General features: G+C 35.8%; 1 protein-coding gene across 11 annotated transcripts in view; it reads right to left on the bottom strand.

The window, feature by feature from the left end:
- Positions 1-25692, bottom strand: part of LOC150108412 (IQ motif and SEC7 domain-containing protein 1-like) — a 627659-nt gene that overhangs the window by 13381 nt on the left and 588586 nt on the right. For all 11 annotated transcript variants that reach the window (XM_090390759.1, XM_090390766.1, XM_090390762.1 and 8 more), the window contains 2 exons: positions 23126-23247; positions 8170-8380 (listed from right to left, as the gene is read on the bottom strand). In XM_090390759.1, coding sequence (XP_090246885.1) covers positions 8170-8380; positions 23126-23247 — 333 coding nt within the window. The remainder of the gene's footprint in view (positions 1-8169; positions 8381-23125; positions 23248-25692) is intronic.

Genomic DNA, 25692 nt, shown 5'->3' with positions numbered 1-25692 from the left:
GAGGAAAAATTCAAGGATTCAGATTAATTGCTTCATTTAATCATTCTAAATAGGGAATTGCAACTTATGTAAAAGTTGAGAGTTGTAAACTCATAACAACGAGTAACAACAACAGCATATTCTCAGCAACTACTCAAATAGCTGACACCATAGTCATGATGTCTATAAATCCCCAACTGCCACTTGGCCTGATCCTCCCCCTCCAACTATCTACAGCATCCATGTATGATACTGGGAGATTTCAATAGCCATCACAATTTACAGAGTTATAATTTACAGAAAATGATAGTGATAGTGAAAAGCTGGTGGAATGGATGGAAGACCAGGACCTTAACTTAATATATGATGCTAAAGATTTCTTTTTCACATGATAACACTCAAGAAAAGAATGAAAAAATTAATAAAAAGCCATATATTTCAATCTGAAAATTACAGATCATCTTCCATGGCATTAGATAATAGAATACAAGATATTACTAGAACAATGGACAAATTTAAAACAGTGAGAGCTGTAAGATATTATACATAAAACAGTGCAAAGCAAAATATAGAAAAACATAGTATTATTAATTATTTTAAAAAAACTTTTAATGATAAGTGATTACAATAAGACTTTCCGATATTTTTGAAAGTAAGAGGCAGTTGTTCTGATTCAAGTTTGGACAATGGTGCAAGGCTTTGATCCTTCTTTAAATAAATGTTTATTTGTTTTTTTAAATAATCAATAATACAATGTTTCTCCCAGATTTTGCTTTGCACTGTTTTATGTATAACACCATGCAACTCTTGTATCTATTATTTTTCAGGAAATTACGTTTGCTGAATATTAATTTAATAACTGTAATTGATACTTTCTATATTTCAGCAATGTTACATTGCCATCAACAGGGATCACAGAACAATATATGCATGCAGGCACTAATACTAAGTTGGGCCTAGAGTCCTAAATGGCACCCTTAGTGGGCTAAATTGGGTGGCCTTGGTCATTGTACTGAAGATGAGTGCTTCTCAAATTTGGAGCAGTTTCATGCACCCAGATTTGCTGAGGTTTGGAAAGTTTCTCAGGGCTGAGACAGATTCCAGGAATAGCCTCTCATATTTGTATTTACCGTAATGCAACAGAGTGGTCTACTTCCAGGAAGAAGACCACTCTTTGGACACTAACCATATCCTGTGGTTAGTGTCCAAAGCATGGTCAGGAAGTCAAGAGTGGCTGTACTGGTGGAACTAAATGTAGTCCATGTGTTCAGAAATTCTGATATTGGCTATCCTGCCTGTTTGGCCACAGTAAGACAGTTTGCATCTGTAGAAGACCTGAGAAGTCTAAGAATGTGGCTGGTTTTTGGTGGAACAGATAAGGGATGCCAATTTTTTGTGTGTTTGTAAGTGGTTGTAAGGTTGTATTTCTTTAAGATTTTTGTTAATTTTTTGGATGTGCCTTTGGTTACCTTTCTTCAGCCTCATTTATCCAGTGTTAATGCCTGCATGCACATATCATTGTTTTGTGATCCCTGATGATGGTTGTAACTTTGCCGAAATATAGGACGTATTAATTAAAGTTATTATAATTAATATTCAGTATACATTGTAATTTGCTGATAATAGTTATGAATATCCAGATGCATAAGCCTTTCTACTAGAATCACATAGTTCTCGCTGTTTTAAATTTGTCCATTGTTCTAGTTCTACTTTATATTTATATAATGCTACGGAAGATCTGTCATTTTCAGATTGAAATATATGGCTTTTTATAAATTTTTTCCCCTTATTTTCTTGTGTTATTGTGTGAAGTTTAAGAAATGCTATGGCACAAGTGTCCTTAAATTCCTTTTGCATTAAGTATTTCTTCCAAATGCACCACTGCAGAATAGTTAACAAATACAGTGTGTTTCACTCTATTAGACATTGCTGAATGCAGATACTTGAACTTAAGGATTTTTGTTTGTAACCAAAGCAGCCACATTCAAATTATGTATACTGTATGTTAATATGTCCAGGTCTTGATTACTAGTTATCAAGAACTTGTTCATTTCACTTGGAGGTGTATCAAAGTACTATGCAGCTTTGAGTTTTGGAGAGGAATTGTGGAAGCAAATGCCGCTTACAATTTTTTCTATATATCTCATATAAAGGACAAGTTCCTCCTCATTTGAAATATCTATAGAAGACTCACTGTACTAGAGTCTTTGATTTTCTTAACTAATTCTTATTTAATGACATCAGCAATAACTGACACAATTTCTTGATATTTCATATTATTTTGGTACAGTTCTACTATTTGGACTAGTAGGGCTAGCAAGTTTTTGAAGAATTAATGGTTTATTGAATTTAGCTATGAAATAGATTGTTTTTACTTGATGACACAATAGAACTGTTCTCTATAGTATTTTTAACACTTTTGGATCTTTGCATTCGCCTTCGCTTTTGCACCATTTTACAGAAAAAGTGTAGTTCATTTCCTTTTGTTTATTATTCATAGTGAAAGGAGAATTTATATAATTTATCCATAAAAATAATCTACTATGAAAGATAAATATAAAATTCATGAAAACAACATGAAAGTAGTTAAGGCTTGCTATGGAATGAGACTTACTTTCCTGGTTTGTCACACATTGTCGATCTCTAATTCATGTTTGCAAGATAGTTGTATTTTTTAAATAACAGTATTAAAATGCCATGTCATGAAGTAAAATGTTCAAGTATATAATTACAGCATATTCATATTGGGAACTGTTAAAATAAGCTTATGCCAATACTATGTTACAATTCTTACCTCTTACATGGTTAAAGAGGGTATAGGAAGAATAAAAATAAAATTCAACTTATTTTATATTACAGTTAGAAGTGATACAAATGAAACTCAATCTTGTTAGTCAAGTTTTTTTTTTTTTTTTAAGTATTTAATATCTCTGATTTTTGTAAGAAGAATGGTTGATGACTTGTTAGTCATGCAATAAAAAATCTTATTTGAGAATTAACCAGCCAGTGCACATCATCATCATAGATTGGAATTACTTTAAAAATGTTAACACATTTTTAAAAATGGCTGGGACCTTTGCAAGTATCTTCATGCAAACTAACTTTTAGAAAAGTGGGGGGGTACAGTCTACAATGGAATAAAACTTCTTTAATAAATATATGGCAGCCACCCATAATTAAAATAACTTCACACTGAATAAGAATGGTGTTTTAAAATGAAAAATAAAGGTGTTAATTATGCGAAAAAAATAAGGTAATATTGTGATTAAATTTAGAACACAATTGAAAATTCACTTGCCACGTTTCTCTGATAATTCACCAGTGGCAAGTGGACTAATTGGATTTCTTTAACCCTAGTTATAATATAATAAAAAAATGGTTGAGAATACATTAAAGGAATTGTTGGACACCCACACACACAAATAGAATATAGAGCAGTAGTATTGCTTCCTGACATATGGTCTGCTACAAACAAGGTGTTAAGATTATTGACCTTTTTTTCTTGACCACTAGTATTAATAAATTAAAGACTTAATTCGGTATGTTAGTCAAGTAAATAATTGTTTAATATCCGACTAGTTTCACTGACTAATATCTGCAAGCATTTTCAGGGATACACTGGTAAGCAATGGAAAGCAACAAAAACTAGGAAACTAACTGACAATTCTAAAAATTATATAAAGTTATCACTGTGTGTGATACAATATGTGTGTCACAAGTACAATGTTTTATTTCTTGAGATATTTATTGTAATTTTCATGAAAGTTCATTTCTTTTTGGTTAAATAATCTAATTAGAGTTTTCTGTATATCTGGTAGGATTAAGCCTTGATTCTTATTTAAGTTACCTGTTGAACGGGCAAGTATAGCAGCTTCTTTGAATGTTCTGGAATGGTAGTTCTCTTCTATGTAGGGCATATGACTCATATCCCAGTTATGGTTGGTAGAGGCAATGTGGGGAAGAAAGGCTTGATATATCTTGTCTGTTATTCCTTACATAGCCTATGTGTTCTTTCTTTCTTTCTTGTTTCAAAATTTCTCAATGTCTGTCTGATGTCATTGATGCTGCATGAACAGGGTATGCTGTAAATCCCGGAGTATTTGTAGAAAGGATGGCTATCTTTCGGGGATCTTATAAACTTTTGAATGGTCTCAATAGGTTTGAAGGTTACTCTGATATTGTATGGTTTTAGAAGAAGAGTTAATTTTTTGGATATGGTACTAACAAATGGAATTGTTATAGAGCTGATGTATTGGATTTCATCTTGTTGTCTTTGTGGTATATCATTAAAGAGAATCTTGTTGATGAGTCTTGTAAGGTAGCCATTTAGGGATAGATCTCTGGATATTTTCATTAATTCTTCTTGTAAGTCGCCAGGGTCTTTGGTACATTGTATAGCTCTTTTTTTAACCATACGGATAATGCTGAGTTTCTGGGATATGTGGTGAGACAAGTTGAAATGGAGGTAGCATCCAGTGTTGGTAGATTTTCTATATACTGAGAGGTTGATGCTATTGTCAGTTTGTTTCTTAATAAGGACGTCTAGGAATGGAAGTTTATTATCTTTTTCTAGTTCCAATGTGAACTTGATAGTGTTGTGGAAGCAATTAATTTTGTTTAGATAATCCATTAGTTCTTCTTTTTTGTGATTCCAAATTTTCTAAGAATAGGTTGGCACAAGAAGAGGAGAGAGAGAGAGAGGGCTACCCATGGCTAATCCAATAAGTTGTTTGTAGTAGGTTTTTTGCCATGTAAAATAATTCGAAGTTAAACAATGCTTGAACAACTTGGTGATGTTAGGTGGAAACAAGTTTTCTAAGATTTCGATGACTTCTGAAACTGGAATATTTGTGAATAGAGATGTTACATCCAGGCTAGCCATAATATTATCTTCAGAGATACGGGTGTTTTTTAATTTCTCCAAGAAATGTGAGTTCTTGATATAAGAATCCGTGTTGTGAATGTGTTCTTGTAACATTTTGGCTAGATATTTTGATAATTTTTAAGTAGGGGAATGGATACCATCTACTATTGGACGTATTGGTGTACCTTCTTTATGGATTTTGGGAACACCATATAGTCTTGGAGTTAACAGATGCATAGATTTTAGTTTTTGATTAAGTCCACAGGCCAGTTGGTCATATCACGTAATAGTTCATTGGTATCAAGATGGTTTTTGTGAGTAGGATCTGTGTTAAGAACATCATAGACAGATGTGTCCGATAATAGATTATTGATCTTTTCTTCATATTCCTTAGTATTTAAGATGACGGTATTGCTGCCCTTGTCTGCTCTCAGTATAATAATTTCTTTGTTGTTCTTTAGGTCGGCACAAGAAGGCGAGAGAGGTCTACCCATGGCTAATCCAGTAAGTTGTTTGTAGTAGGTTTAACACACTATATGATAATCACATCAACTCTAAACCTTCCCTACCAGACAACCAAGTCATTGTGAACCAATCTAATCATATCTTAACAAAACCAGAGATTTCTATTCTCAAAAAAGGATTCAATTTCACATTAAAATGAACTACTATTCCAAAAACGGACTTTATATATGCAACCTAGAGAAAGCATTCTCATTACTTCCATACACAATAGCCAATGACCTATGATTAAAAAGCAGCTTAATCCTCTCTGCTCCCTCTAGATATTCTCACATCAACTCTAGCACTATGTAAAGAAAAGTACTACTCAAATTAAAGAACAACAAAGAAATCATTATACTGAGAGCAGACAAGAGCAACAACACTGTCATCTTAAATACTAAGGAATATGAAGAAAAGATCAATAATCTATTATCGGACACATCTGTCTATGATGTTCTTAACACAGATCCTACTCACAAAAACCATCTTGATACCAATGAACTATTACGTGATATGACCAACTGGCCTGTGGACTTAATCAAAAAACTAAAATCTATGCATCAGTTAACTCCAGGACTATCCATTCCCCTACTTAGAAATTATCAAAATATCTAACCAAAATGTTACAAGAACACATTCACAACACTTCTTGGAGAAATTAAAAAACACCCATATCTCTGCAGATAATTCTTCAGAGATACGGGTTGTTCAAGCATTGTTTAACTTCGAATTATTTTACATAGCAAAAAACTTACTACAAACAACTTATTGGATTAGCCATAGGTAGCCCTCTCTCTCTCCTTCTTGTGCCAACCTATTCTTAGAAAATTTGGAAACTCAAATTTTATCCCAAATTACCCCTAAACCAACCACATGGTTTAGGTATGTTGATGACATCTTCATCATTTGGAATCACAAAAAAGAACTAATGGATTATCTAAACAAAATTAATTGCTTCCACAACACTATCAAGTTCACATTGGAACTAGAAAAAGATAATAAACTTCCATTCCTAGACGTCCTTATTAAGAAACAAACTGACAATAGCATCAACCTGTCAGTATATAGAAAACCTACCAACACTGGATGCTACCTCCATTTCAACTTGTCTCATCACATATCCCAGAAACCCAGCATTATCCGTATGGTTAAAAAAAGAGCTATACAGTGTACCACAGACCCTGGTGACTTACAAGAAGAATTAATGAAAATATTCAGAGATCTATCCCTAAATGGCTTACCCTACAAGACTCATCAACAAGATTCTCTTTAATGACATACCACAAAGACAACAAGATGAAATCCAATACATCAGCTCTATAACAATTCCATTTGTTAGTACCATATCCAAAAAATTAACTCTTCTTCTAAAAACCATACAATATCAGAGTAACCTTCAAACCTATTGAGACCATTCAAAAGTTTATAAGATCCCCGAAAGATAGCCATCCTTTCTACAAATACTCCGGAATTTTCAGCATACCCTGTTCATGTGGCATCAACCATAATATTGAATAGGATATGAGTCATATGCCCTACATAGAAGAGAACTACCATTCCAGAACATTCAAAGAAGCTGCTACACTTGCCCGTTCAATAGGTAACTTAAATAAGAATATCAAGGCTTAATCCTACCAGATATATGGAAAACTCTAATTAGATCATTTAATCAAAAAGAAATGAACTTTCATGAAAATTACAATAAATATCTCAACAAATAAAACGTTGTACTTGTGACACACATATTGTATCACACACACAGTGATAACTTTATATAATTTTTAGAATTGTCGGTTAGTTTCCTAGTTTTTGTTGCTTTCCATTGCTTACCAGTGTATTCCTGAAAAATGCTGACAGATATTAGTCAGTGAAACTAGTCGGATATTAAACAATTATTTACTTGACTAGCATACCGAATTAAGTCTTTAATTTATTAAGGTGTTAAGATATTGCATTAAGAGGGAATAAAGTTGCTTTTCTCCCTCCAAAGAAGACTTCAAGTCTTCTCTGATCTCCAAACCACCTCTCCCATTTGCCACTCAAAAAACTGGTATATACAAGATCCCTTGTTAATATAAAATTTTCTGTATGTGACAAACAGGGCAGTCAGGAGATATGCATGTCAGAAAATATCAAGGACATGGAGAAAAAAAACATAAACAACAGAGACAAATCATCAAGTACTATTGTGGCATACAAAAATAGTTCACACTGACTACAATTTCTTTGTCAGAGCATTCAATGGATGTTAAAAAAAAACCCCAAATCAATGTAACAAGAAACAAGATTAGTCATTATTCTTTCATCAAACATCTGTACACACAGATCTCTGATGCTCATCATTGCTATCTGTCATAATACAGCATAAATCATGTACCCACCATTGGTAGTTTTTTCAAATATTCTGTATTATTACTGTTATCATTGATTTACTTGTTGCTTAACTCGGTCATTGTAATTTTTTGATTATACTCTTCTGATAAAGTTTGTTCAAAGTAGATATATTTTGTACACATATTTACAAGTTACTGTAAGATTTTTGTTTAAATTCCCAGCAATGAAAAAAAGTATAAGAAATGCCATCACACTTAAAAAAAAAAAAAAAAAAAAAAAAAAAAAAAGCAGCTTTTAACTATGAGCATTGTGTTTTGTTGAAACACAATTTAAATGATTTAACATTTCTTTAAATTTTATTGTTAATCTGGAAATATCTTCAGATTTCTACAAACAAATGCATAATAAATTAGTATGGAGAGATATTATTATATTCTAATGTTTTCTGCACTGACAAAAAGAAAGTTTATTGAATGGTAAACACTCACGTTGTTCATGGAGATCCAGTAGAGAATTTGAGAGTGCAGATCTTTTAAGATTATTTGAAGGACCTTCTGGGGAAAGTTTTCCATCCTTATTCACAGGAGGTAGAATTTCGATATCAGCCACACCAGAATCTCTATTTTCAGCTCCCCTTGCTCTCATCATTTTCTGCTTTTCAAGTTCAGACTCAATCCTGAGATTTTCCATTTCATCCATCTAAAATGAAAAATATTTTATGTTAATTATGTAGTCAAAAAGTATATCATAGTTAAGTTTTACTATGAAAAAAAATTGCAAAAACTAAGGGAATAATTTGTGTTACAGTGAAAGAAAGGTGTGCTATAGTGAATTTCTCTAGCCATAATATTTAACAGTAAGCTAATTATGTTTTAAAAGGTTAGCAGAAAGCAATGGAAAGATTGCCACCAGTTCAGTGGAAGAACATCCATGGAAGTATATTCCACTGTAGAAAAGACACAAGGTCAAAACAGACCAGAGATAGCAGGTGAGATTCAGGTGAGATCATTTGGATAAAGGCAGAAAATACATGGTTTGCTGTGACTTTGGGCTAATAGTTTTGTGTTGGGTCTAGTTGGAAAAATATCTTTTTTGAGTGTGTGATGTTTGTGAAGGCATTGGTGAATGATTCTGCAAGTTCCTTCTGGTTCATCTCTTGACTGAAATTTCTGCTGATAAAATCTTATCACGTAGGGAGGTTTTCCTTTTTCAGGTTACTAGTTCATTAAGTGTAGACCATGTTTGCTTCATATTTCACTGTATTCTGTAAATTTCTGAACGTAGTGGTGGCTTTTTCTCCTCATTTTAATTGTTTGTTGATTTCTATAATAATAATAATAGTAGTCATCATCATTATTATTATCGGACATCTCCACGGAATCAAAGACTCACTGTGGGAGATAAACACTAACCACTGTTCACACAATCTCTATCATACTTTTTCAAGAAGTTTAGAGATGACAGGCAAATTAGCTAAAAGACTATAATTCTGAATCTCATTTCTTTTTCCCTGTTTGTAAATAGGCATAACTATTATGGTTTTTAGTTGTTTGGGAATAGTACTGATGTCAAATATCCTGTTCAGAAGTAGAGGATTTAGTTTTTCTAAATGTGTTAAAAGGTCTGCCTGTGGGTGATTTTGTTAATTTCTGGCCTGGTCTTTCACTTTAGTTGTGTGTGTGTATGTGAGAGAGAGAGAGAGAGAGAGAGAGAGAATCTTTCAGTTCCAATTTGGATAAAATTGGAATTGAAATAAGGCAGAAAATACATAGTTTGCTGCTTGACTTTGGGTTAATAGTTTTGTGTTGGCCTAGTTGGAAAAATATATTTTTTGAGTTGTGTGATGTGTTTGTGAAGACATTGTGAATGATTCTACAAGTTCCTTCTGGTTCATCTCTTAACTGTTTCTGCTGATAAAATTATATAGGGAGGTTTTCCATTTTCAGGTTAATAGTTCATTAAGTGTAGACCATGATTGCTTCATGTTTCACTGTATTCTGTAAATTTCTGAAACTAGTAGTGTCTTTTTCTCCTCATTTTAATTGTTAGTTGGTTTCTATAATAAGTCATTATTATTATTGGATATCTCTATGGAATCAAAGACTCACTGTGGGAGATCAACTCTAACCACTGTTCACACAATCTATCATACCCCACCTTGAACTCATTCACTGATGAAAACAATCGCAACTACATCTGGCAGCCCATTCCACCAATTCACAACCCTCTAAGCAAAAAAAAACCCTAGTCTTAGCATCCTTGCTCTTATACAGTTTCCAGAAGTGACCCCTTGTGCTCTCCTTTCCTGCCATGTACTGAACAAAGTCTTTGGTGTCAGTCTCTATAATAACTTATTATTATGAACTATTCCATGGAGTCCTTATACTCATCAAGAAGGAAGACCTAAACATCATGCCACACACTATCCAACATTTGACCAATATCTATATACTTGCTTTGAACTCATTCCCAGTCATGGTACCCACAACAGACTCTGGAAGTAGTAGTAGCGTCTTTTTCTCCTAATTTTAATTGTTAGTTGGTTTCTATAATAATAATAATAATAATAATTATTATATATTATTGAGTATTTCTTCTCTTGTTGGGGAGTTAATGGTAGGGTTTATGTATATATCAAGGACTTAGTGTATCAAGGTATGTGTTAGTGGTTGAAGAAGCGTGGTCAAGAGTATTTATATTAATGTCTCCTATTAGGATGAGCCTATGTGTTGTACGGGGCTTGATGCCGCTTAGCCATGCTTCTAACTCATGAAGAAAACTGAGTGGATTATTATCTGGGGGTCTGTATACTATGTTTATTATTTTATACTCTGTTTGTGGCTATTTGTGATTTTCGAAATTAGTGTTTCCGCATGTTCGAAATGAGTTTGTTTTTCAGTCACATTGCATTTTTCTTTGATAAATGCCACGATGCCACCTCCTCTTTTGTTTGGTCTACATAAGTTGTAGGTTTGATATTCGAAAAAAAAAAAACAAATAAAATAATATATTATTATAATAGTCATTGTTATTATGATTCCATCTCCATGGAATCAAAGACTCATTGTGGGAGATTAACCACTGTTTACACAATCTGTATTATATCACTCTCCAAGGAAAAAATCTAGTCCTGACATTCCTGATAACTACACTCTTGCCCAGTTTTCAAGGATGGCCTCAAGTTTTCCCACCACCAGACTTGGTCTGAAAAATTTCCTTTGTATTAATCTTGTAAAACTCTTCAACCTGTCTTCATAAGATTCATTCCATAGACCTGCTACCAACTTGAATCACTTGCCTTTGGATCCTCTCCACCTCTTCATCTCCAAGAAACCAAGGTGACCAGATTTGTGCAACAGTCAAGATGGAGTCTTACCAAGGCTCTATAAAGAGGTATAATAATCTGCTTGTCTCTGTTCGTCAAAGTATTCTTCAGTAACCAAGTAATCTGATGAGCTGCTTTAGCCACTTTTGCTATGTGCCCTAAACTTTAACTCCCTACCCATTAACACTCCAAAATCTCTGGCCTCATCAATTTCCTGGAGTACAGTTCCACTAATGTGGTATACAGCTGGTACTCTTTTCATCCCAAAATGCATAACCTTACACTTTGCAACATTAAACTGATATTCATTCTCCTTTGCCCAGACTGGCAGTCTATCCAAATCATCCTGCAAAATTTTAACATAATCTGTATTACTTAAATATAAAGAGCCAATAGGCTTCACTTCGCAATGTAACATTATTTAAATTAAATTGAGTTTCTTATTCGGTTTTGAAACAACGTGGGATTCAATATCCCCTTAATTTAAATAAATCATCTGTATGAACTATTGCTCTACCAATTTTGTATCATCAGAGAACAACGGAATAGTTCCTCTAGGATCTCTTCCTATATCATTAATGTACAAATTAAATAGTAGTGGCCCAAGAACAGAGCCCTGTGGCATGCTGCTAGTCACAGGCTTTCTACTGAACCTCTTGAATAAACTACTCTCTGATATCTCTCCATCAACCACCCTCTTATCCACTTCAAACTTTTATGTCCATCCCATGTGCTGCAATTTACTGATTAGAATTCCATGCAGTATCCTGTCAGAAGCCTTTGTAGAGTCTGGCAATATCACTGTAAACCCATTACCTTTATCTAACTCAGCTGTCACTGTATTATAAAGCATGAGCAAGTTACTGAGGGCATAACTTACCCTTCACAAAACCATATTGCCCCTCATATAGTATCCCATTTCTGTATTTTGCTCTTGACTAATTTCTCTAATACCATTGACTACAACTCTGGATATGCTGATCAGTTGGTAATTTGCTACATCAGTTTTGGAGCTTCCTTTATGCAGTGGAACTATTTCTCCCCCCCCCCCCTCTCTTTCCACCTTTGGGACTGACCCAGAGCCAAGACTTAGATTAAACAATGTGGTCAAATGCACTGCCATCTTCTAGCATAATCCCTAGCATCTTCTCAGAAAACTCCAGCTGGTATACCATCTCTAATTTCATAGCAGTATTTACATCAAGGTTCTGTAATATGATACGCACCTCCAGTTCATTTAATTCAATTTTCATATAAGCCTTTACCTCTCTTGTTACTGCAATATCTCCACCCGGATGATATACTCTTGTAAAGTGTTTACTTAATAAGTTTAGTATTTTTCCTGATTTAGTTACCTCCCTACTGTTGGCATTCATTAAAACTATTCTGCCACAAATATTCGCCTTTTTACTTGCAACATACTGAAAGAACTCTTTGGGATTATCTTTGGCCTGTACTGCTAATTTCTTTTTATACTCAGCTTTTGCCTTTCTTACCACACTTACCCTTCTGGCCTGTGCTTTGTACTGCTCATGTGCCTGCTGATCCCCTTTCTCCTTGAATTCTCTCCACAATTTTTTTTTTTTTTTTAGCTCTAGCTTAAATGGCATTCATCCATTTAATTCCTGCTTGATTTATTCTCCTGACTCTAGGTATGCAGTCTGCTATTACTTTGCTCAAACACTCTTTTACCACTTCACAAGAATTATCAACATCCAGCCCTTGCAGTTTTACATGCCATGGCTTTGATCCAAGCAATCTTCTAAGTTTGTCATACTTACCAGCCCTGTAATTCCACATAAACCCCTCTTAACTGAAAATTCCACACATTTAGCCACCTCCCAGGTCAAGACCATATAATTACTCTCAACAGTTGGTGGCAATGTGATCATATCAGTTATGGGCAAATTCTCTGATGCAATTACTAGATCTAGCACTCTCAAACCCCTAGTACATCCTATCACATGCTACCTCAGGTAATTATCCCTTAGTGACTGCATAAATTCCATTTCCTTCCTCCCATGTGCCCTTTCTCCTAATTCCCATAGTTGAAGTCATCTCCATAATAATTACCTGCCCTCCAGCTAATTTACCACCTACCCCCCCCTCATCCTTTACATCTTATACGTTCTAGCATATATTCTTATATAAGAATATATGCTAGAACGTATAAGAAGTTTTTGAAGTCCACAGGCCTCCAATCTTCCTATAGGGAGTATTCCATAAATGTGCCACAATCTTGACCATTTTCTGCTGGATCTTCTTCACCACCACCACCACTTTCTCATCCCCAATGGAAATTAGGCAACTAGATCTGTGTATAGTACTCCAGATGTAGTATTATTAAAGCCTTATAAAGGGAATAATAATCTCTCTATCCCTGCTTGTCAGTGTGTTCAACAACCACATTTCACACACACAGTATTTACTCGAATATAACTTGCCCTCACTTATATCTCGCACCCTTATTTTTACTTTATGAAAAGAGAAATTAAAAAGTTTCGCATATACCTCACACACAAAAAAAGTAACTTTAAGAAATGGATAGTGAATCTTATTATGGCAGTTTCAGATATTTAAGAATTCAGTTGAAGAGAATCAGCATTTTAACTAGCAATCATTGGCTTGCCTTTGTTGTTTTTTTTTTAAATCATGGAGATTTTATGATTCTGAAATTATAAAAAAAAAAAACAAGCAATAATAAAACTGCTTGTTTTAATTTAATTACAGAAGCATTGTTGACTAAAGATTCAAATATGTCACATGATGAAGGTGAGCAGCCAATCACATGAATAATATTCATAGTTAAAATTTAAATGCATTCATTTTATAAATAATGTAAGCAATTATAAATTATAATGAATACTGAGAATTTAATTATAAACATTAATTTAGTTCCAAAAAATCCCTGCATATCTCATGCCACGATTTTTTAATTTTAATTTTGGGGACAAAAGTGCGAGCTATATTCGAGTAAATATGGTATATATATTACTTCCACACATGACAGGGAGCAAGGCCTATAGAAAATAAATGCTGTGTGTGTGTGTGTGTGTGTGTGGGAAAGGCTCAGGAGCAAAGTAATCTGTTGACATTCTTCTTAAACAGCTGGAGGTTGTTGTAGTCCTTTGGAAATGCTTCATGGGACAAACTGTTCCACAGAACTCAGGTGGACGGAATGAAAGATGACTGGGAGTACAGGTTCGGTGAGTATGCAGTTCGACTGTAAAGAGATTTTAAGCAGCTGTTGCTGAAGTGGGGAGGCATAATGGATGTTAATTCTGCTGAAGAGTGGCCATGGAAATAACTGCAGAAGAGAGTTTCTAAGAGATGTGCCAACCAAACTGCCCTTTTTCTGAACAGCATCAAGAATTTTTAGAGAGGCCATATGTGCACCACCTCAATATGATGTACTGTTTTGGCATCTTTGCAATATGCTCTCCTGTAACTCCCTGTCCACAATTACTCCCCCCCCCAATCCCTGGCTTCATCAACTGCCTGTCGTTCAGTTCCATTAATGCTTCTGCCTTATGATCTATCCTAACCTCAACAAATTTGGTTGCATGAAACAGTCCCAAATTTGGGAAACTCATCCTCTGCACTTCAGCCCAACAGCCAGGATGTTCAATTTAGCCCACTAGAGGGCACTATTTAGGACTACTCTCAGTTGACATGCTTCATCTTCATTATTTAGTATAGTGCCTGCATGCACATATGCTATGTTTTTTATTCACTGATGATGGCAGTTTGACTTTGCTGAAATATCGATGTAGTAATTAAATTTATTTTAGTTAATATAGTGGTTTACGTTGTAATATCCTTAAAAAATGCAGTTATGAATAGTGAATGTACAGTATAAGCCTTACCACCAGATCCATTAATATAGAACACAACTTGTAATTTCTTCATACCAAAGTGCACTTTCTTCCCTTCCTGTTATTGTTCCACCTCCTTCTGTTGCAACCCTGTCCTCCTGATGTACTTCTATTTTTTTTTTTTATTTCAGTTTCTACCTATCATTAGCAAAACTCCTTCCTTTTTTCTGTTCTCTCTGTCTATTCGGAAAGTAGTATAGCCCTTGCATTCTATTATTATTATATAACACCTCCAGGGAGTCCAAAGACCTGTCGAGGGAGGGCACCTACTCAGTCTCCACCAATCCATCCACTGCAACTACCTTCATCATCTACACCAATGCCATCTACCGCCGACTATGATCACTATTTTCACAGACAATCACAAACATTTATACCCATGGCAGAATTCGAACCTGCAGCCTTTTGGCTGGAGAGCAGATACGCTAACCACTCAGCCAACCAGCTATGCTTATAACTATAATATCATCCTCCATTTTAGTGAAGTTGAACTAACCAGTACCAAAATCCTTTCCCTTATTCTGAATACTTCTAGTATTATTATTACTATTTACTATTATTATGTGACACCTCCAGGGAGTTCAAGACTCATCAAGGGAGGGCAACTACACCAATGCCAGTCCCCCTCCCCCACAACTAATATTTTCACAGACAATCGCAAACATCCATGCCCACAGCAGGATTCGAACCCACAGCCTTTTGGCTGGAGAGCAGATATGCCAACCAGGCTGGCATTATGTATTAATGTACATAAACCTACAATACCCCTTTCATCCTACAACCTCCCTCATTCCTTGTGTTGATTATACACACACTGGTGTCCAAAACCTAAGAACAAACACTATTTCTGAAGATTACAACCTTAAATTCAGACAAATCAGCTTGTGGCAATATGTATAACTGACAATATCAAGTAAAAAGCAGGTAGATATTTATATTTTAGAATCGTGTACAAAGGGGTCATGTGGTAGTACTCAACAGGATAAAGGGCAAAAGGCAGTGCCAAGTGAATTGTATTTGAAGTCAGCTCTTTTTTTGTGAAGGAATACAAACTTGGATGTCTTGTAATGTCTCAAAGACATCATCTAGATCAGGGGTTCTCAACCTTTACCAGTGACGTACCACTGTATTTAATTCAAGATATTAGATGTACCAGTAAGCAAATCTGTTTTCGTACCACTCGGCAGTGGCTCACATACCACCAGTGGTACGCATACCATAGGTTGAGAATCCTTGATCTAGTAGATGATTTCATGCGGGGAAGAATTATTGGAAAGCTTGAAGGCTGCAGAATGACTAATATTGTCAAAGAATTTGGAATCTCACATAACATTGTATCCAGGCTCTGGGCAGCATTTCAAACCAATGGAACAAGTTCCAGACATTTGCTAAGAGGTTGTCCTCACTCTACCACAGAGCACGAAGACAGATTTTTGGTTATAACAACAAAATGTAATCAGCACATCATGACAGGTACGCTTGCAAGTCGGCTCCATTGAAGCACAGGTATCTCAACTGTGGCAAGATGTATGTAACAAGTATGCCTATAGGCCTGAGGGCCTGTAGTCTGCGTCCTTTTATTCACAGCTCATTGTAAAGCATGTTTTCAGTGTCATTGTATCCATAAAAATTGGACAAGACACCAATGGGCTATTTATAGATGAGTCGTTTTTTCTAAATGACACTTGATCTAGCATGAAAGTAGTACCCAAAAAAGCTTACCATTGCAAGAATGTTCTTGAAAAGGTAGATATGGCAGTGCCATATATATATATATATACACACACACATATATACACATGGCATATGGTTTGACTTTATATATATATATATATACTAGGGGCTGTGCCCCCCTGGCACCTATGGTGCCCAACTGTGGCAAGATGTATGTAACAAGTATGGCAAGATGTATGTAACAACAACTGTGGCAAGATGTATGTAACAAGTCCGGAACATGGGGGGGTTTCCCCCCGTGTTCCGGACTGGCAAACCGGTTCTCCTTAAATTCTGATGACTCGAAAGGAGGGGGAGTGCGCCTCCCTGGTGCCTATGCCACCCAACTCCCCCAAGTTCCGGGCTGGTAGGCCGGTTCTCTTGAATTCTGATGACTCAAATTTTGAAGACTCGACACTCAGGGTAGCCCCTGAGTTTCAAAATGTTTCAAAAAACATGACATAAAAAGGCTTATTTTATATATATATAGGGTAGGTATATATATACAAGGTGGTTCAAAATTCCACGGACAACTTTGAGGGGAGATAGAGAACAACAAAATCAACCATATTCACATGGGAAAGCATGCCCAGAAACACCACCTGAAAGTGATAGGTGGCATTTGCCAGTGCTCCAGGTGAGCAATTGGGGCTTCCTCATTCAAGCCTTCGACGTCGTACGAAGAACATGCATCATTTTATGAACGCTGAGATGGCAGACATGCACCTCTTTTACCATATTTTGTATCCAACTACTATTGAACTGTTCAGTTATGCCTAATAAAGAAGAAGGCTGCAGAATGACTAATATTGTCAAAGAATTTGGAATCTCACATAACATTGTGTATATATATATATATATATATATATATATATATATATATATGTGTGTGTGTGTGTATATATATAAGGAATAGATACACCAATGGGCTAATTTACTCTTTAAAGATGAGAGAGTCATTTTAGTCTTTCCTCTGATTCTAGATGACACTTGATCTAGCATGAAAGTGGTATTGCTTACCATCATGAGAATGTTCTTGAAAGGGGTAGATACAACAGTGCTAGGGTCACGGTGTGGGGAGACATTATGCTGAAAGGATTCACGGAGCTACAAGTGCTAGAAAAAGGGAATACGGTGAATGATATTGCAATGAAGTTCTTCAATATCATGATCCATTGTTCCGTGGGGTTTAGGCAAAGAATTCATTTTTATGGATGACCATATAGAATATGTTTGGGATGCAATAAGGAGATGCATTGAAATTCTCCTCCAGGAAACAAACAAGGCCTTATCCTTATTTGTTTTCAAGTTTGCCTCAAGAACTCCTGAATCACTTGGTGCTAAGCATAGTACAACATTGTGAGACCTGCATCACAGTTCAGGGTAAACATATTCCATACTGAAATGTCTCTGCATAGGTTTCTGTAAGTGCTGTACATTAATTCCTTAACTACATCTTTAGGAAATTTGTAACTTTTGCCAAAAATGTATTTGAATTTAATTTGTATGAAATTTATAAAAACTTTTTTTTTGTGTGTGTGTAATATAGTTTATTAGTATGCAGGCAATAAATTTATGTCCACATTTGGCAGTAGTCATGAAATATTTTTTTTATATATATAGGTAAAAATGTAGTTCATTCTTAGCTTTTGAACAGCAGTGTATCAAGAAAGTTAAGAACCTGGGGAGCTTACATTCAGCAACACCCCATCTCGCCCCTCCACACCTCTAGGATGCCTGGTAAGAGAGACTAGCACTATGATCCAAGGAGAACCCCGAGGCATTCTTTTGCTGTGTGGTCATATGGAAAAGAAATGAATGTGGACAAATGACCTTCCTAGATGGGGATGATTGCCAGATGACCAATATAGATGGGGATGATTGCCAGATGACCAATATAGATGACCTGAGTTTGACAAATTATGCAAAAGTCTACTCGCCAATTAAAAAACGTACTTTGCCCAAAAACCCTCCACATTTTTTAATATGTTCCAGTCAATAGGAATTCCATAAAGTGATTGGTGGTGCTATATCACTGTTTGGAGAACATTTCCTTTGTGTGAGAACCATTCCAAGGAGAAGAAGTCAATAAACAAATAAGAACAAAACAACATTGGTTTTATTTCAAAATATAATTTATGTTAGTTTTTGTTACTAGAATGATCCTTTATATTATGTATATTCGTCTGGTTTCTTAAAATTAAAAATATTTTGTTTAGAAAGTTATTTTTATTAAATAAAAAATATTATATTTTGTCTGGTCTGCAACTACTTGCCAGCTGGCAAAATCGAACTCACCATGGGCGTGTGAGCAAGTGTGTTTGTCAAGCTCTGTAAATAATACAGAGCTGTTCAGTAATCACTTTATCAGAATATTTTATCTTGATAAAGCAGGTTTTCTTCCTATGATAGATAGAGGTTGAAGGATTAGAAGAGAATGGAAGATGTATTGTTCTGAATATTGAGCATAATAGATGTGATGTCAATACAGCAGTGGGACTAGATGGGATTTTTCCACATGTTTTAAGTGAATGTGCTAAGGAATTGACCCACCTATTTAATGAGGAGCCTGCAATAGGTCAAGTTCATAAGGAGTGAAAGGAGAGTAAGATAGTGCCATCGAATAAGGGTGGTGGTAGAATGGAGGCATCAGCCTACAGACTAGTTTGTATTTCTTACAAGGAGATAAAATATGAATATCTTACCGAAAAGAAATTATACATACAAAAGTTGTATAAAAACTTAAACAGCTTTCAGAGATGAAACATGGACTCAAATATATGAACTTTATTCTTGCCAGAACAACAATCGTTGGCAGAATCACTGGAGCAAAGATAAGTTTCATTTTTTGGAATATTTTAAATTATGTGCATTTCACTGCAAATTTATTTAATCAGTGACACTGAGATTGAATGTATATTAATTATTGAGATTGTTAGCAGGTTTTGTAGCAAATTTTATTTATAACAATTAACAAAGGCAGTAAAAAATGGCAATAGCAAAAATGGCAAGAACTAGAATAACCAGACACATGGCATGAAAATTGAGTGTGTTGAGTGGTATGGAGTTTACTAAGATGATTCATTGTGAAGTGCAATATGTATGCATGGATGAACAAGCAGATGCCTTTGTGGCAAGATTAAAAAGAAGTAGAGAGTGTGAGGTCTGCAGAAAGTGTGATATATTAATGGACTTCAGTGATTTGAAGGAAAGTAGTGAAGAATACAAGACAAAAAGTGAAAAGCAGTGATGGATGTAAGACTGAAATGATAGTCAGAAGCAGCGAGAACCAGAACAACCAGACACATTTAATAAAAAATCGATGCCTTTGTTGCAAGATTAAACAAGAGATGAAGGTGGGGGGGGGGGGTCTGTAGAAAGTATGATGCATTAATAAACTTCAGTAATTTGAATGAAAGCAGTGAAAGGGAAGTGAAGAATACAAGACAAAAAGCAAAGGCAGTGATGGATGTAAGACTGAAAATGATAGCCAGAAGAGTGAGCACGAGAATATGAGTGAGAAGAATGTGATAGTGTACATTGAAATTATTGAAAAAGGAAAAGCGAATGTAAATTCGTAAATGGAAGTGAGCCTGACTGACACAGCAATAGTGGAAACATTTTCCGGAATGTAAAATTACAGAATGAAATGACTAAGGTGAGAAATGGGATGAGGCATATACAAAATGAAAGTAAACATATGATTGATATGAATGGAAGAGTGTAACAGAATAAAATGAAAGATAGTGGTGAAAAAGTAGCAGCATTATACAGAGATTCTACAGTAAAGGGGCATTGCCAGGGAATGTGGAGGTCAGACAAAGAAATATATAGGAAACTTGGTTTAGTGAGAAAGAAAGGGTAATCATTATGAGCGAGACACTGGATATGAGAAGTAAGCATGTGAGGGAGTTAATGGTTGTGGTTGGGCATAGGGAGAATGTAAGGATAGATATCAGAAGATTATTGAGGAGAGTGAAAGACAAATAGTGTGGTAGGTAGAGTATTTTGCGTTTGGCTTAGATATGATAATGATGAGTTGCAGTGAAGAGCAAAGATCTTGAATGGAATGTTAATGGAAATGTGTGAAGAGAAAGGAGTGCAGTTTATGAATGTGTGGGATGTTTGAGGAATGAATGAAACTGTATAAGAGTGATGGACAGAATCTGAATGGTTTTGGAGTGGGTCATCTGGAAAGGTTGCTACTAGGAGGAAGTGTAATGAACGATATAAACAAGGTATTAGCAAAAGTCAGAGATGATGTAAATGAGCAGGAGAGTGGATAAGGTGAGACTGATGTCATTGTGAATGGAGATAAAGATGTAAGAACAGGAATGCAAGGGAGACATTCTGAAAGCAGTAATGAAGGAATGTATGGGGATGGTCAGCATAGGAATAGAATGGGGTGGTAGTTGAGTCTAGGGAAAATATGGGAAAAAGGGTACTGGTGAGCTGACAGGAGCAAGTGTGGGGATAACCAGTCCTACCTATGCTCCCCCCCTCACAGATGGGGGAGGGCATAGGCAGGACTGGTTATAGTGAGAAATGAATCATTATGCTTATTTACAAATGCTATGCGTTTCAGAAATAATGGAGATGAAATTGTTGCATTGATTGAGTTTGTTTATTGGAAACTAATTGGAATAAGTGAAACATGGCTGGATGAGAATGATATTTTGATGGGAATAGAAATAGAAGGATATGATGTTTTTTTTTGTGCAGATGGGAAGGGAAAGCGGGGGGGGGGGGGGGAGCAGTGCTGCTGATCATAGCGAGGATGTGTACACAAGGCTGAGATACAAGGCAGAAAATGTGATAGTAGTTTTGAAACAGTATGGTGTGAGATGGAGGTTGACAGAATGAGATATTTGGTTGGGTGTTGCCAGGAAATATGGAGGGAACAGAGAAAGAAATGTATAGGAAACTTGGTTAGGTCAGAAAGAAAGGGTGATCATTATGGGTGATTTCAATTATGGCAATATTGATTGGAATGAAGGGATATTGAAGAGACTGGAATGTCAGGCAACAAGGAGAATGATTGAAATGACTTTCTTGAGTTCTTAAGGGACAATAAAAAATGACTTTCTTGAGTTCTTAAGGGGGCAACAATCTCAGGCATTACATAAACAGAGGGAATTTGATGGTTAAAAGTCTTAGATCTGGTTATATCATCAGAGGATATGATTGTGAATGGAGTGTCTAATAATCTTACATCAGTTTGTGAGGGTGACTATGAAGTGATCACCTGGGTCGTGGCTGGTCATATGAGAACTTCAGTGAAGAAGGAATATGTGTGGAACTACAAGGCTAGTGATTATGAAAAGGTTGAGAGACAACTGGGACCTATAAATCTGATCAAGTTAAGAAAAATTCTAGTGAGTTTCTTCTATGTGTGTGTGCAAGTAGAAGAAAAAAATGACTATGAGAGAACGATGTTAGTTGATGATGATACTGGAAGATGGTAAACAAAGAAGAGGATATAGTTGAAGTATTCAATGAGCAATTTATCAGTGAATTTAGTCCTTGTGAAGGCAACAACATGAGATGCTGGAGTGTAGAGGATATGGTGGAGGAGGGACTAATGATGAATGTGCAGGAGATATACGAGGAATTAATTGACCTGATGTTCATAAGGCAGTAGGGCTTGACAGTATATCACTGTGTCTTGAAGGAATGTTTTAGGGAATTAACAGCACCTTTGGCACACCTGTTTGACAACTCTTGCAACAGAGTGAGTTTCATTCTTTCATCCCAAAAGAATGAAAAGTGGGTCTCCTTTCTTTCATGAATCTGTGTCTGGAGTAGTTCTTAAGGTGTTAGAGAAATTGGTGAGGAATAAGATTCAGAAATGGCTTGATAATAGCAGTATTCTTTATGATGGTCAGCATGGGTTTGTTTGTTTGCTGCAGTGTGCTATGATGTACAAGGCAAGTGCATAATGAGGCAGTGCATATGTTGAGTTGTAAGTAATGTAAAGCACAAATACACAGAGTCAATCTTGAAACTTTTGTTTTGAAAATTAAAACAGACAATCTTATGTTTGCTTTACAGAATTTTTTTTCACATGGATATTGTAAAATAATATATTTTAAAACTATAAATTTAGGTATTATAAATACCATCATAAGTTTGTTAATAGTAACAATATTAAAGAAAAATAACCACCTAAAAATGTCACAAGTTAAGATGATGTAATTTTAGTTCCTCAAAAGTCAGTAGTTTCCCAAAAAAATTTTAGTTCCGAGTAATACTGCAATTAAATGATATAATATCAGATATGTTTTGGTTTAACACAGCTTTTCAAGATTTCAGTGTTACTTCATAATCTCCATGTTATTGCATTTTATAATTATTATAAAGAAATAAATTTTATTTCTTTATAATAATTTTTGTTTTTTGTTTCTATTAAGTGAAATTTTACATTATCACATAGAACATCAGGTTATCTTGAAGTTAATCTAATATACGAAAAAGTTTAATATACTGAATGGGATTTATTTGAGTTTTATATCAGATTAACACATTTCTTACCTCTAATATTGATTCTTTTAGGTCTTCCACAAACTTTGAACGATCATGTTCATTACGAGCATTAAATGTAATAAGAACCTTATCATCCACTCTCTGACTTAATCGTATTCCATGTGCATAATCTACAAAAAAAAAAAAAAAGTTAATTTTATTAGATCTTAGCATTAACTGCAAATATATCAGTTCTAAACATACTGCAATGTGGCACCAATCACACTGTAAGAAGAAAACTTTATTCAATTTCTCAGATCTGAACAGAGGAGGAATTTAATGTAATTTGAGAGCACTGTGCAAAGAGCATAAATAAATGTAATTCAAAGTAATCATTTTTCTTTTCCTAATATCTCAGATTTCTTCTCTAGATTTTTTTTTTTTTGATGATCCCACACATGAAAGGTCACAGGACCTATTACACTACAGTACCTACACGTGTGGGCAAATGATTAAGGAGAAATATGTAGCCTATTGATATGCTTCTTAAAGAATGGGATGTTGTACTCAGTGGGAGAAAACAGTATGGGGAGATTGCTCCAAAGAATAGAGGTAGATGGAATGAAGGAAGTTGATGAGAAGTTTGTTCTGTATGTTTGGATTTGGATAGCCTAAGAATATTGATCAGTGGCTGCTCTATTTCTTACATGGTTAGAAGAAAGTGGAAGACTGGTAGCAGCCAACTGAGAGGAGCAATGCCCATGAAAGTACCTACAGAAAAGGCACAACACAGAAACAAAGCACCTATGGGAAAGTAACTGAATGGGTTCTGTGAGGGGAGGCTCATCTATTAAGCGGATTTTCCTCTTCCAAATATCATCAAGAAATCATAGAGAAATCTTGGGTGCTCCATCCCAATCTGGGAAGAATACTCCAAGGCTGGTCAGATCTGAGACTAATAAAGTGTTAGAAGTTGAGAGGAAGAGAAGTATGTTTAGAACAGAAAATATAGAAGTTGTTCAATTTGAGATAACATTTGTGTAATAAATACACAAATGTTATCTTCTGGGCATTGCTCCTCTCAATTGGCTGCTACCATTCTTCCACTTTCTTCTAACCATGTAAGAAATAGAGCAGCCACTGATCAATATTCTTAGGCTATCCTCTTCTTTCTTTGCTTCTTTCTCCTCTCCTTGCTCCTTCCCCCTGATGCTATTAGAGTATTCGAGGGGCTAGGGGTGAGTCTTTCCTATCTTGCTAAGTCATTTTGTCTTATGCAGCCACCGAAGGAGGCAAGCTAGCTTAGGTGCCGGTCCCAGGCCCAGATAAATGGCGAGGGTTGATGTCAGGAAGGGCATCCAGTCGCAAAACTTCAATGCCAGCCTCAAACTATGATATGAGTCAAAGAGAAAATGATATAAGGGCTAGGGCGTACCCCTTAAGCGACACGCAGCCATATCGCCCTACAGCTGTGAGAAGTGGACGAGGGCTACCGCATCAAGGGGGGGTGCGGTTAAAGAAGCGAGCCCAGCAGGTGGAGAGGATGTTGCGAGTGGGAACACTGAATGTTGGAAGCATGACTGGAAGAGGAAGTTGGACATTTTATGTGTGCAGGAGACAAGGTGGAAGGGGGGAAAGGCAAAGGAACTGGGAGATGGATATAAATTGTTCTACTCTGGAGCGAATAACGAAGGAAGAAATGGTGTAGGAATTGTGGTGTGTAGCAGAATGAAGGGCAAAGTACTGGAAGTGGGTAGAAGGAACGACAGGATCATGCGAATGAAATTGGGTCTTGGAGAAGAGCGGGTGGTCGTATTATGTGTATATGCCCTGCAAGTTGGTTGTACAGCAGAGGAGAAAGATGAGTTCTGGAACGTGCTAGATGAAGAAATGAGGGAACTGGAAGAAAATGAGATGGTGTCAGAGGAGACTGAACGGACACATATAGAGACAGAATAGAGACTGTGAAAGGGTGCATGGTGGCCACGGAGCGGGAATAATGAACCAGGAAGGAGAGAGGGTTGTGGACTTTGCAGTAGTGTTTGATTTGGCAATTGTGAACTCGTTTTTCTACAAGAGGGAAGAACATTTGATAACATTTAGGAGTGGTAACAACAGTTCACAAATTGACTACATTTTGACTAGAAGAAAACATCTTAAGGTTGTGACAAATTGTAAAGTAATTCCAACAGATCAAGTAGCACAGCAACACCAACTGCTATGCGCAGACTTTAAAATAAGATTGAAGATAAGAACCTCTGGATGCCACAGGATGAAGACAATTAAGTGGTTTCGCTTAAAAGAGGAGAGTGTGAGGAATCGTTTTAGGGAGAGGGTGTTAGAGAGGATTTCGGATGGACTGGAAAGTGTACAAGATTGGAAACATAATTCAAAAGTAATCCTGAGCTGAGTAATTGAGGTGCTTGGTGAGACATCTGGAAAGATTAGAGAGCAGAAGGAGGGTTGGTGTTGGAATAATAATGTACAGGTGGCAGTGACAGCTAAGAGGAAGGCAAAGCAGAAGTGGGATGAGTCAAGAGTGGAAGAGGACAGAGGTGTACAGAGAGAGAGAAAGAAAGAAGCCAAGAGAGTTGTGGCACAGGCAAAGGCCATGGCATATCAAGATCTGTATGATC

The sequence above is a fragment of the Typopeltis vanoorti genome, chromosome 3 (genome assembly GCF_054136105.1).
Source record: "Typopeltis vanoorti isolate ZY-2024b chromosome 3, IOZ_Tvanoo_1.0, whole genome shotgun sequence".
NCBI classification, from domain to species: Eukaryota; Metazoa; Arthropoda; class Arachnida; order Uropygi; family Thelyphonidae; genus Typopeltis; species Typopeltis vanoorti.
This window is presented reverse-complemented; position numbering and strand designations above follow the sequence as displayed.